This window comes from Colobus angolensis, unplaced genomic scaffold (assembly GCF_000951035.1).
Source record: "Colobus angolensis palliatus isolate OR3802 unplaced genomic scaffold, Cang.pa_1.0 Scaffold52, whole genome shotgun sequence".
Taxonomy (NCBI): domain Eukaryota; kingdom Metazoa; phylum Chordata; class Mammalia; order Primates; family Cercopithecidae; genus Colobus; species Colobus angolensis.
Genome location: NW_012118710.1, coordinates 10,372,391 through 10,386,586, shown reverse-complemented (window position 1 = coordinate 10,386,586; position 14,196 = coordinate 10,372,391). Strand labels below are relative to the sequence as shown.

The following is a 14,196-nucleotide window of genomic DNA, read 5'->3' as shown; positions in this document are numbered from 1 at the left end:
ACCATGACCCAAGGCATTGTCTCAAGAGGTTCTGAGAACATGTGCGTCTGTATTTCAGATTTTAAATGGGTTAAGACAAGGCTTGGCATAGTCAGTTGAATAAAATTCAGTAAAAAATCAACAAAATACTGAAGAGACTGATGAAAATTACACAAATTAAGTCACATTTTGCATTCTTCTTCCAATTTTGCAGTTGTTTGCCATTAGTAAACACTTTAAATATGTCTGCCACTCTGATTTTTAGCATTATTTTTGTTAGGGATAACTATGTAAAGCAAGTCTGATTAGATGATCCTCATATGTAATTTAACCAAACAAAAGACGTCTTATGTTAACTATTTAGAACAGCCCATTTATTTAAATGTTGCTCATTTAAAGTACTTAACAGTCAGGAATTAACTTTTAATTAAGGAGTGCTACCATCAGACCTATTTTTAAGAGTTTCTTGTGCATGATTTGCATATTATATACAAATGAGGTTGAAGAAAATTACAAGTCAGCAATTAATGTCCCTGGACATTAAATGTCCCTGGAGATAATTTTTTTATTTTATATGATTTATGTGCATCTCTTATAGAAATACTTTTTTTATCTTTTCTCCCTATCTCTTTGCTGTATACAGTCAGCTTTTAAAGGATCTAATGGTATTAATTTTGCATTGGGGTCAATCAGAGATCTTCTGCAAATATTAAATATTGCACAAGCATCATAACTAAATTCAGCATTGCATTTGGAATAGTTCCTGTTGCCATAACTCCCTGATGGTGTTTATAACTCAGCATACTTATATTTGTATATGCGTTTGTATGTATATGCATTTCTCTTTGTTCTCATAAAAAGTGTGTATTTTTTTCTAACTACAATCATTACGAAATGAAGTTGTTTTTAAGACATATTTTTTAAAAGGAAAATGATGATCATCTGAATGAAGGTTAAATAGAATCCCTTATAACACTCTGGCACTACGTGGTCACGTCATTGAATTTCTGATAGCTTTCCTATTATAATTTAGTCTAACTATTCAAGATCAGTTTAGTTTTCTAGTGTTTAGGAAAGCTTAATGAAAAATATAAGACAACAGACAACTAGAAAACTAGATAGATAGATAGATAGATAGATAGATAGATAGATAGATAGATAGATAGATAGATAGATAGATAGATAAACTGAAACAGACAACAGAAAGCTAGATAATGGAGACTGAGCATTTTCCATGAGTGAAGACTAAAATGCATCAATTTGACTCACATGGGCCTCCTGCTAAGAATACACAACCTAAAAGTAATATTTTAAGTCTCATTCTCTGACAATATAGTTTGCAAACATAGAGAAATATTCAGATGTAGAATATGGCTTCTCTAATGGCCTTGTTTGTTTGTTTTTAACTACAAGGTGACGTTTATAGTTCTGGAATGAAAAAGGCATCACGGAGCAGGATATTTCAGTGGCTGTATTATGGGCCTAGCAAGTAACCTGCCTTGGAATTTCTCTTTATTATTTTGAGAACACAGGCATGCCATTTACCTTTTTCAGCCTCAGTTTGTTTGTTTGTTTTCAAGTTTGAGAAAGAGAAAGTGTCACCTATTTCTTAGGATTATTGTAAGGACTAAAGGTGTTAAGATGCTAGAATGTCTGGCACATAGTGGATATTTAATGAATGTCAGTTTATCTTGTCTTAGCTAAGAATTTTCATGCTTTACTATACAGATAACTCTTGAATTTTATCTGCATTCATTTCTTCTCCAAAAAAGGGAACCAGAAAAAAGAGAAGCAAAAGACATATCCTTACAATGCGTAGCTAACATTATCAATGCCAGATACCTACTGGCCGTGGTGAATATGATTTCTACTTCAAAAGACAGATTACTGTAAAAAATTATTGTTACACTATCGAGTTATGCTATAATGTTACGCTGTGAAATTGTTATGCTATAAAGAGGAAAGAAGATGTTTAAGAACAAAACATGCTATCCAGAGCACACCTCCATTTTTGCAATTACAAATGTCTTCTTTCTTTGCTTCTCATTTCTCTGGTTCTTCCCTTGTGACCTACCTTGAAGATCACCTATAACCAGAACATGATAAAGAGCATGCCCAGGAGAAATGGTAGTTGTGAGCACATTTAAAGTGCTTTGTGATGTTTTACTCTCAGCTATATTGAAATATAGTTGGTGATGACTTATTTTAGAAATATGACTATTGAGAATGAGTACATTTATTTCTTCAATAATAAGAAAACCAACAGAATGGCAATCCCAGAATCTTAGTTCTACTTTTAACATTTCACACCCAGTAAGTTGGATAATGGATGGCAGGGTGAACCTCCATAGGTAATAAGTCTGACATGGCCCTTTTCCTTACACTTTTCTCCTTGAGTCAGTAATGACTTTGATGGTTCAGTCTCTCTGCACTTTATAGAAACCATATCCCAAACAGTATTTTCTACACATCAGTTCTAGCATGTGAAAGAATCCAGACAGCCTCTCCAATTTTCATGCTTCTGGGACAGAAAAGTGTTTATCACAGGTAACGATGATAATCCAATTAAATTTGTTATGCCTTTCTTTACTTTCAAAGTTAATTTCCATTTTTCCATTTTTGGATGCTGTGTTTTATGGAAATTGTCTATAAAGAGTCTAGTAACCTTACATGTAATGGTAAGCAGGCATATTTGGCAACTTTTTTGGTTTTTTTGTTTTTGTTTTTGTTTGGTGTTTTTTTTTTTTGTTTTTTTTTGGTAAAAGGAGTAAGTAGGGAGCAAGTGAGAAGTGAAGGGTAATTTAGTATGTCTCTTCCTATTTGGCAGCAATGGCGCATGTTATTCAATCTTTAAATAATTTTTAAGGAACTTGTCTCTTATCATAAATTATGCCTGGAGAATTAGAAGTGCTACACATAAAAATTCTGTCTTTGGAATCGGTACAGATCCATGTCAACCTCGTTAAAATGATTACTTCTCATCTAACTTCAAATATTCATTTTTACCTTATTAAGTCATAGAGTTTAGCTAAGCACTGAGGGTATGTCCTTTTTGTTATTTTGATTCTGAAATCCTCCTGATGATTTTTAGGGTAGTTATGGTTAAGATTTTGGTGCCACGCCTGATATTTCCTACCATTACTATGATAGTGATGGATTTCTTCTGTCTGGACCTCTGCTCTAGTGGTTCTCTGATCTAAGCATGGTTGGAACTTTGTACTGACCTCCTGCTATGCCTAGTCACAGAGCTTGTAAAATACAGCCGAAGTTTTATTAATTCAGCTGTATCTCTTATCTCTTGGATCATTCATGACTTGTCTGTCAGAGTTGTGAAAGTGGTCAGCTTTGTTATGTTGAGCCTGAAGCCCTGGTCCCACAAATCAAAAGACCACGTGACTCAATTCCTAGCTCAGTCATCTTTTCTCTTTCGACCTTTGTGTATATACTTAGTGTACCTGTCTCTCGAAAGTGATTCCAGCAACATAGATTACATACCCCACTTAACAGATTAAATTTCATTAGACTTATCAACGAAGTTCCTTTGTTGCCATATTGCTGTTATGATAGTCCTATGTAGGAAACTCCAGCTTCCCATCAGGATTTGAAGCTAGACTTTACTATAAAGTGCAACAGCTGCCAGCCTGTCGACCCAAGAAATGTGGTTCATTCAAAAAGAAGGAACAAACTAAGGCAAGTAACCAGCCCTGTACAATAAAAATCCTTCTGATTTCGGTAAACTATCCTGTGACTATCTAACTTTAGTCCTTGAAGGGTATTACTCCTTATTTACCTTACAAAACTGGCATCCTAGACCTTCCTAATTGAGTTGAACTTCAAATTCACTGTCTAAATCCTAAGAAAAGCTGAATTTTCACAAGCCCCAAATCCTGCCTGCTCTCTCTTTTTCTCCCATACATCCACCATCACATTATATTTTTGTTTACTTTCTCTCTGATAATTCAAGTAAGTTTTAAAAAAAAAGTGTGGTCAGAATTTTCTGTTTTCTGTGGATATTACTGTGGGTTTGCCCATACCTAGTTCCAACTTTTAAATAAATATATATAATATATTAATGTTATAACTATAATATATAATATATAATTATATAAATATGTTATATATTAATTATACAATATATTATATAATATATAATTAAAATCTAATATATAATATATTTATAACATAATATACGTATATATATTTGTTTTATATTTGTTTTGTTTGGTTTTGTTTTGAGATGGAGTCTCGCTCTGTCACCCAGGCTGGGTGCAGTCGTGCGATCTCAGCTCACTACAACCTCTACCTCTCGGGTTCAAGCAATTCTCCTGCTTCAGCCGCCCAAGTAGCGGGAATTACAGGCACACACCACCATGCCCAGCTAATTTTTGTATATTTGGTAGAGACAGGGTTTCACCATGTTGAGCAAACTTGTCTTGAACTCATGACTTCAAGTGATCTGCCCACCTTGGTCTCCCAAAGGGCTGGGATTACAGGTATGAGCCACCACACCCAGCCAAGCAGAAATATTTTGATGCTATTAATGCATTTGTCATTTCTATCCTGTTTCATCCGTGTGTTCTGCTTGTTGACCTTTGTAGTAGTCATTTACAGTGAAAATAATTGACAAATGAAATGGAGTTGTGTTCTTTAAAACAAACATACAAACAAAACAAAAAATGAAAGCAGACAAATGAACAAAATGGCCAAGGAGGTGTTTAAAGGCTTAAATAGAGCAAAGAATAAAATGGTATTTTTTTAAATGTTAAAGAATGATTATGTGTTTTAATACTATTGTTAACTAATGAATCAATTTATGTTTAGTCTGCTTAAAATTATATTTGGCTTCAAGATGGACTACTGCTATCAATTGATTAGACTGAAAACAAACAAGCAAAAAACTAGACAACACAAATGGGGGAAAAATAATGAGATGTCTTGGACACTTTCCTGGCTGTAGGAAAAGAGCTTTGATAGCAGGAGTGATGAGATATAATTAAGCACAAAGTAACTTACATGCTTATTTATCAGTGAATCCTTCAGTTCCAGATCATTTCTTCTACAAAAAACTAAAGAATAAAAAGCAGCCTTTCAGTCACTGGGTGACAGGATGCACTTTGATTTTTCAAGGAAAGGAAACCCATGATCACAGGCACGCACGCACACACACAAACGCACACATGCACACGTACACATACATGCACAAGCTTAAGCACATGGACACACAGTACTTTGGCAAGTAGAGTGTTAGCTCCCCCAGCATGAGCTTCAGGCCAGACTCAGTGGCTGTGATAGACCCCTGTAGCCATCTGACAGATTTTGATAACCTTTTTATGCAAAGCAGCATGAAGGGCCAATGAAGGATTGCTGATTTTTTTTAAGACAGGCTCTTGCTCTGTTGCCCAGACTGGAGTGTAGTGGCACAAACATGGCTCACTTTAACCTTGAACTCCTGGACCTCAGTTTCCCAAGTAGCTGGGACCACAGGCACGCACCACCATGCTCAGCTAATTTTTAAAATTTTTGTAGAGACGGGGCCTTACCATGTTGCCCAGGCTGGTCTTGCACTCCTGGGCTCATGCCATCCACCTGCCTCAGCCTCTGAAAGTGCTGGGATTATAGGTGTGAGCAACTACACCCAACAGGATTGCTGAATTTTTATAACATGTCTCTGGTAACTAAGATCCTTTGAACTACTAGCCATTGTATTCCTAGGACTTGGTGTGACCTCAGTAGAGAAATGACTCACTTCCCTCAGGTTTTCAAACTTGGAGGAAAATCCAAGGATCCATTTGTAGTATAATGCTAGGCAGGAAAGGCATAAGGAAATGATAGGAGCCTCCAGACAGAAAAGATCTCCCACCTGTGACTGATGTCTATTCAGAGACAATGCTATCCTGTGATTGAAGTTCTAACACACCGAAAAAGTATGAAACCAAGAAAAGTGTCTGACTCTTTCAACAAAAGTGTTCCATATTTCAAAAATTTTCAGAAGTAAGGATTTCTTAAGGGGAAAGCCATAAATAAATCAGGCCTTTTTTTTTTTTTTTTTTTTTTTTTTTTTGAGATGGAGTCTTGTTCTGTCACCCAGGCTGGAGTGCAATGGCACGATCTCGGCTCACTGCAGCCTCTGCCTCCCTGGTTCAAGTGATTCTCCTGCCTCAGCCTCCTGAGTAGCTGAGTAGCCTCCTGAGGCATGCACCACCACACCCAGCTAATTTTTGTATTTTTGATAGAGATGGGGTTTTGCAGTGTTGGTCAGGCAGGTCTTGAACTCCTGACCTTGTGATCTGCCTGCCTCGGCCTCCCAAAGTGCTGGGATTACAGGCGTGAGCCATTGTGCCTGGCCTAAATCAGGCCTTTTTAAAGAATAGGATCAGAGGTCTTGTTTCTTCTTCTTAGCAAGGTCTTGTTTTCCTGGCAAGGCCTTGTTTTCTGCTTAGAGGCATCACTACAAGAAGCCTGTCATCACACCAAGGGATTCAGTGGTATAACCCCTACACATGTCTCTCCATTATGGGAGTCACTGGATTCTGTGGTTATTGAATTAGAACATGCCTCACTAGGTGTTGGCTATGCCTATTTGAGCTGAACTAGAAATACAAATTCCTGCTACACATATTTCATATTGCAAAGTGTTCTACTTTTTGAAAGCTTTTGAGTAAATGGCAAATCTCAACTGAAGACTTTGACTCTCCTCCAGGAACTGCATTGACTGTACGAGGCAACTGAATTGGAAGAATGAACACAGCCTAGCATTTGGTTTTGAATGCTTTGATTTTTTAGGTGGCTTTGTAGTAATGGATGAAAAGAACAAAGATCTGTATTAAACACATGCTTGCAGCGCCTACAAAAATGGTTTATGTTTTAAAAGAAGAGGGGGAAGACCTCAGTCATTCTGAGTTATTACAGCTCCAGGAGATGGAAGTGTTTTATTAGCCCATGTACATGGATAGATACAGTGCTACCAGGAAAAAACTAATAAATTATAACTAAGGTCCTATGTATGGACCTTAATATTCCTTGTGTCTGACGATGCAGGAATTTAGCCAGGCAAGCTGAGATAAGGCCCTGACCTTTGCTCTACTTTTTATGATCTTCTTCCACATGCCCTTTTTTGGTTTAACTATAACCAAGATGATTTCCGTTAGATTTTTCTAACAACTGCATGATGTGTGTGTGTGTGTGTGTGTGCGTGCGTGTGTGTGTGTGTGTGCGCGCACGCATAGCAGCTAGGCCAGATGATAACAGCAGGGTGCATAACCCCAATTTTTTAAATACTATGTAATGTAGAAAAGGAGTGTACACACCTGTTTGCTTCCTTCCCATTGAACAACATTAGGTTGAACGCCAACAATAGAAAAACAGGTGCTTGTTACATTTGGATGTGGAGCCCCAAAAATTAAAAGAACAAAAAAGAAAGAAAGAAAAAGCACAGGGCTTTAGGGAAGGTTTCTTTAGGCATAATGTAAAGTTAATTTATCATTTTGGCCCTGTTCTGCTAAAGATACAGAATTTGGAGCAATACTACCTCCCCATGGCCTATTTCTCTGACCTAAAATGTGTATTTTCTTTAGAGAAATTAGAATTATTATGACCAGCTAGTCCTGGGATTGGGTGGGGGGCAAGAAAAAAAGAAAATTGTTTTCTTTAAGTAAAGCACTTAAAATTATATGTTTTTTTGAAACCTGGTTTTATTCCTGTTCAGATTGGTCATGAGTGAAATGACATAGAGTACCTAAAAAAGTTAGATTTTCATGTGTTATTTGGTTACTATAGAATTTGTACTGGAAACCTAAAAACGGCAGATATACATTTAATAACACATTGTATTACAAGGAGAGATGTTTTGCTACTCTGATCACGAACTTGGGAACAAGAAACTCCTGGGAGTTGTGGGAAAATATCTGAACTGAAATTAGCCAAGTGTTATGGAGCAAGATTCATATGTTCAAACCTACTTTTACTGCTTCATTGCTTTCTATGCAGAAATTTTTGGCCTCAGTGAGGAAAATGTTGTGTTTGTGGAAACATAAACTATTTATGTCCACAACCATCACACAAACACAGAGCTGCAGTAATTTGGCTAAATAGTGTATAGCAATGTGCAGTCTGGGGTTTTAGAGAGGCGTGTTTCAAGCTGCACGTGCGACATTCTAAGGAATATTAGTCAGGCTTTTTGCCTGCAGAGCCACTGTTCAAAGAAGCCTGGCTCAAACCCGAAACACTTAGAAGATTGTGTCTAAATCCTAGAACCCATTTTTTGCTGCACTTTCAGGGAGGCTCCTTGCTGCAAAGTACTGAAAGTTTAGATTGTTTAAAACATTAGTCAGAAATCATTTCCTGGAGTGAAGATGCTTCTATAACTCATAGGCACATCACTGCCTTCATCATCTGTGTAAAAAACATAGCATTTCAAGCCAATTATGGTATTGTCCATCTTAATGGGATCCTTTATATCAACAGACATGTAGTCTAGTGAGATTAGGAAAGCACAGTGACAACTTTAGCTGTAACAGACATTTTAGTTTTACCAATGAGTATTGAATATTGAGAATGGGCCTCAGTTCCTCTGTTAACATGATGAGTGTTTCACAGATTGCTTGAAGAATAATGAGAAAATGTGTGATAAGCAGTTTGAATGCCTTAGAAAGAGGTGCAGCACAAGGTGTGAAATACAAAGGAACTCCAGCAGTTAGCGCTTCTCAAATTTTAATGTATATAAATATAGTATCATTTCCTGAATATGATCCCTATTCTTTTTCCATCATTTTCTTGCAAACACTGTTATCCTCAAACCCTCTTCTACTCTCACTTCCTTCACTTGTCTCATCTCCATGTCTTCCCCTTCCAAAGGCTGTAGAATAGACCATTCGTTTAATTAATTATGACCCTACTCAAAAGCATAACTCTCTTCATGGCCTACATATTAAACATCAGTTCCAACCAGGTTATCAAGGGCTTCTCTGGTATGAGTGCATTATTATTTTATAGCTTCGTTAACTTCACCTCCTTATTTATAATCTATGTCCTAGTCAAATTGAACTGCTGCCTTTCACCACCAAACATGACATTTACTTTCTTACCTCTACATTTATGTGGTTTTTCCCTTTAGTGGAATGCCATCTTCTCCCACAATCATGGGCCAAATTCACCTTCTTAATGTATGACTCTTTTAATATAGTTCCCATTCTCACATTTGTTGTTAGATTCATGCCTGACTGACCTGATTGATATTTTCTATTGCTGCTGTGAATATGATCACATAATTTCCTTGGGTTTTCTTGATAGTTAACTACTGGTATCCAACCATATCATCTCCAGATAGTGATTATTTTATCTTCTCATTTTCTAAAGTTATCTCATAATTTTTTAATTCCTGCCTTATTGCATTGGTTAGAACTTTAAGACCAATGCTGAATAGTAGCACTGCTAGTCAATATCCTTCACTTGTGTTTGACATTCATAAAAATCTCCTCTAGAGTTTCACTGTTAAGGATCATTTAGATTATTAGCTAAAAGCAGATGTTCTTAGAGGATACAGAATATCATTCTAGTTTTACAATATAAAGACATGTTTTGAAAAACCTAAAATCATTATACTTTTGCATTTTTAAATTTTAAATATAAATATAAGCATATATTTAAACAAGTACATATATAATATCCATTTAAACATGCACATTGAAAACCTGAAAATACAAAAGATTGTTTAATGAATCTCCATGTAACCATCACCCACTTCAGCAGTTACCAGTTTTGTTTCATCTTAATCCCAGTCATTTCCCTTCTCTCTTACTATTTTGTAGCAAGTCCCAGACATCTTATCATTTAGTATATAAATATTTCAGTATGTATCTCTAAAAGATAAGGACCCTTCTATTTTTAAATATAGCCATAACACAATTGGCACACATAAAAATTAATGATAACTCCTTAACATTATTATTCATTATCTAATCCATGATCAGATTTCCTACATTTGTAACTGTTTGAATCAGGATCTGAATAAAATTCGCAACCATTGTGATTGGTTGCTATATTTCCTAATGCTCTTTTAAGTGTTGATTTTTGAATTTTTCTCCTTTTTTCACTCTTTGTTTGATTCTAGCCCTGGCTCCTTTTGTCTCCTTTTTCCACATTTAACTTTTTTTAAAGAAACCAGGTTATTTGTCCTGTAAAGTTCTCTGGGTTTTATTGCATCCCCTCTTGATGCCACTTAATATAGTCCCTGTAGGTCACATGTATGTGGATGTTTGATTAAATTCAGGTTTGATTTTTAAGGATAATACTTAATAGTTTTATAAAAATTTACTTTCTAATTTCATCAAAGGTTGATTCATTATCCATTGAAATGACCATATGGCTTTTATTTGTTGATGTGCCATGATGTTTTTTTCATTTGTTGAATAAGATAATGAATTTACCTTATGATTTCTCTCTTTTGACCTTTCAGCTACTTTCATTTCTAAATGGGCTTTAGTTGATGAATAAATTAACATATGTCATTAAATGTCACATAGTAATTTCAGTAGCTTGTTGAATAACTGAATCCTTGATTCTTATTGGATGCTCAGTCCTCTTTGTTTTGATTTGTTTTGTTTGGTATGGAAAGACTTGACTAGTTTGGAAAGTGACAGGTTAAGATTTTCTACATTGACATGACCTTCTTCCACCCAAAATGATCCTGGTAGAAAATGCAGAGTATAGTGTGCCTTCCACATTTAGCCTGGTGAGATCTATAAATATATCAAATTAAGCCAGTCAAATGGCCTGCTGATATTTGCTTTGCAGGCTAGACAGATTGTACTCCTTTAGAATCTAGGTATTGATGGAAAAGGATTCAAGGGACAGCTTGAAAGTTTGTGGACTCTGGCTATGGAAATTTTATACTCATATAAAGCTGTCAGTGATTAGTAGAAAATATATAGCAGAACTGTGTTTCTGGAATTGGATTCTCAGCTAAGAAAAGATTATTGGCTTTGTGAAAAAGAAAATGTAGCTTTCTTGTAACTCCATTTAGTCAATTATCCACTATGGGAAGATACTTTTCTTCTTTGGAAAAGCTATGACATCCTCCAAGGTATTTGTATCATTGAGATGTTTCTCCTAAGAAATAGTAGTAGACTTCGGATGATTAGACTGTGTCATGAGTAAAACACGCTGTCTGAAAAACAGAAAAAAAACCAGCAACTTATAGGTTTGAAAAATAACCTTTCCTGGCAATCTTATTTTTCTAAGGATAACACTGTCTAATGACACCAAATCATTTGCTCAGCAACTGCTGGGAACTTAGAATCTGCTTTCTGTTTAGCTACAAATGAGATCAGTGTTACAACAAAAATTATAATTTTGTTTTATGAGGAGAAACACCCAAAGGTCACTTTTCATTCTGCTGAATAGGAAGAAATAATATCAGGGTCTGCCCAGAGATTTTGTAAGGGAGAGAGGAATCTTACCCACTTAGGAAGCATTTTCTAGTTCACTTATGTGACCTTGGGCAGCCTTCCCTGTGCACTTTTGTGAATTCTTAACTAGAGATATTTTATTAAAGACTGCAGAACTATTCTTTTGAGATGATCTGTATCCTCCTTTAAAATATAGGATAAACTATAAAATGTGCTAAGATCCTTGATAGCCCTACCATTCTATATGTGTTTGAACAATGCCAAAGCCCAAGTTCATCAGTTAAACCAGTTAATCTCCATTGGCCCTTGGTGTCAACTTGTTCTTTGGACAAAGTGTCACCTTGTAGGAAGTCTGTAAACCTCTCAGTGCTCCCAGCGTATTAGCTAAGTCCTGAGTTCCATGGAGTTGGATGCCCTAATTCTGCTTTAGAAAGTCCTGGTTCCATTAGTGGTCTCCTGAGAATTCTTCTGGCTTCCCTTTTTGTTTCTTGAGCAGAGTTCAGTCAAGGAGAGGTCAAGAGAGACGATATGTTACTTCCAGTCACTCTATTGGCTCTGGGAACCTCCAACTCTAGGCAGGTTTCTTTGATCTTCTCTGGTCACTTTCTTTCCTTTTCAAGTACATATTTGCTATTCAGCAAAGGATTAAATGACTTCTCAGGAAAAAATGCCAACCCAGAATGACAAGGCTTCCGTGATTCTGAGCCTGACTCTGAACCTTTCCTTTGGAAAACTAATGACTCCACCTATCATTCCCTTGGCATTTAGAGAAGCTACATTAGGTGGCACAGCTCTTTCTACTCAGCTTCTGCTACAGAGCTTCATCTTCAGGAGCCATCTAAGCATTTTTTCCCCAGTAGGAGTTCAGTCTGCTCATTATACCTAATTGCAAAAGAGCTATATTCAGAGCAAGAATAATAATTTCAGATTTTTTAACTGGACATCAAAGAGCAGGAAAGTATGCAGATTCCTAAACACATAAGCATTGAAGATACTACAGGTAAGGTTAAAAAAAATCTGTAATTTTGTAGTGACTAGAAGTTTAATTTTCAAATATTTAAAATGTGCATATTTTATTAAGCAAATGATGTAGAGTTATTTAGTTTAATTTTCTGTAAGTAACTCATAAAGAATTGTCCTAAAAGCTGTGGGTGAGGACTAATTCAATCAAGGGAAACAGGATCTAATGATTGCTTTGTGGGGTATACACTGTATACTCATGCTAATTCCTGCTAATTGTCAAAGAAGAATAGTGGCTTTTTATCAGCAGTTTGCATTTGTGTAATGGTCCTGGTCTACTGGTTTTGTCTCCTTCACTGATAAGGAAAACACCATTTAAAACAAGGAAGAAAAGCAAACCATCCTTTACAGCATTATTTTCTTTTTAGCCTGTCTTGAGAAGAAAAAAACCTAGCATTCTACGGGAAATACTGTTTGATTGCATGAGAAAATATTTAGTAACAAGCAGAGAACACTTGATTATTTCTCAGCTATTTATTCTGCATATTTACAAAATGGACAATAGTATTATTTCCAACATCTGAAGTTGTAAACAAAGTTAATATTACATTTCACACACCATGGACATGACACTCTTTTAAAATATTTTATACTTTAAAAAATTGTTATGATAACACATATAATATTGTAAGTAAGTTTAATTCTTGTAATTTGGAAATTCAGTCAGAAATATTAAAGAATTGTATAGATCTTGAAAGGATAAAATAATCATGCATTTATACTAATTTCTCTTAAGTTGTTCAATTTTATTTTATAAGGAAATTAAGTGGTTATATATTTTTGACAAGTAGTTTTGATAAAGTTAAACATAGATTATTGATATTTACTTAAAGCTTTATAATCATTCAGTGATTGTCACTCCAAGTTAGGCCATCTTTTTTCATATTTTGCAGAAGAATAATTTCCTAAGAAACAACTATTGAGGCTTGGTTATATATGTAAAATTTCAGTCTGGACAGAATTTCTTTTTTTACTTTTGTTTGCTCAATATTTATGTCATTAGTAATAGTAACAGTATCATATATTTGTGTGCAGTGTTGGCAACTGACAAAGTGTTTTAATAAACGTGGCAACAACCCTTTGGGATCTCATTTTGGGGTATCTCATTCTAAGGCAGGTAGATAGACATCCTACAGGTAATAATTGGCAAATTGTGCCTTGGACCTGATTCTTCACAGCCAACTTCAGTGTTCATTTCACTACATTTTATCTATGAAGGTTTTCTTCTAGGGAGAGTTGGTCATGGTCTTACAGTTTTTAACCCTAGTGATTTTGGTTGTTATCATTATGTCTTGCACGTAATAAACAGTCACTAAAGAATATGGGTCAGGCGCGGTGGCTCACACCTGTAATCCCAGCAATTTGGGAGGCTGAGGCAGGCGGATCACGAGGCCTAGAGATGGAGACCATCCTGGCCAACATGGTGAAACCCCGTCTTTACTAAAAATACAAAAAAAAAAAAAAAATTATCTGGGCATGGTGGCTTGTGGCTGTAGTCCCAGCTACTCAGGAGGCTGAGGCAGGAGAATTGCTTCAACCTGGGAAGCAGAGGTTGCAGTGAGCCAAGATAGCGCCACTGCACTCTAGCCTGGCAACAGAATTAGACTCTATCTCAAAAAAAAAAAAAAAAGGATTGTGGAAGGAGGTGATGAAGGAAGGAAGGAAATAAGAAAGGAGGGAAAGAAGGAAGGAAGGAAAGAAAGAAGGGAGGGAGGGGCAGGCTGGAAGGAAGAAAGGGCATGAAGGAAAGAGGGAGTCCTGTTGTGTGGTAAAGGATTTTTGGAGCCCCTAA

General features: G+C 36.0%; 1 protein-coding gene across 12 annotated transcripts in view; it reads left to right on the top strand.

Annotated features, from left to right (window-relative positions):
- The window catches only part of NRG1 (neuregulin 1), a 1,122,805-nt gene that overhangs the window by 1,067,517 nt on the left and 41,092 nt on the right, over positions 1-14,196 (top strand). Inside the window, exon 1 of one of the 12 annotated variants that reach the window (XM_011960744.1) lies at positions 12,162-12,384. The exons of the other annotated variants lie outside the window; for them this stretch is intronic. Within the exon in view, the coding sequence (XP_011816134.1) occupies positions 12,345-12,384 (40 nt within the window). The 5' untranslated portion in view covers positions 12,162-12,344. Of the gene's footprint in view, positions 1-12,161; positions 12,385-14,196 lie in introns of those variants that run through there. 12 annotated transcript variants of the gene reach the window in all.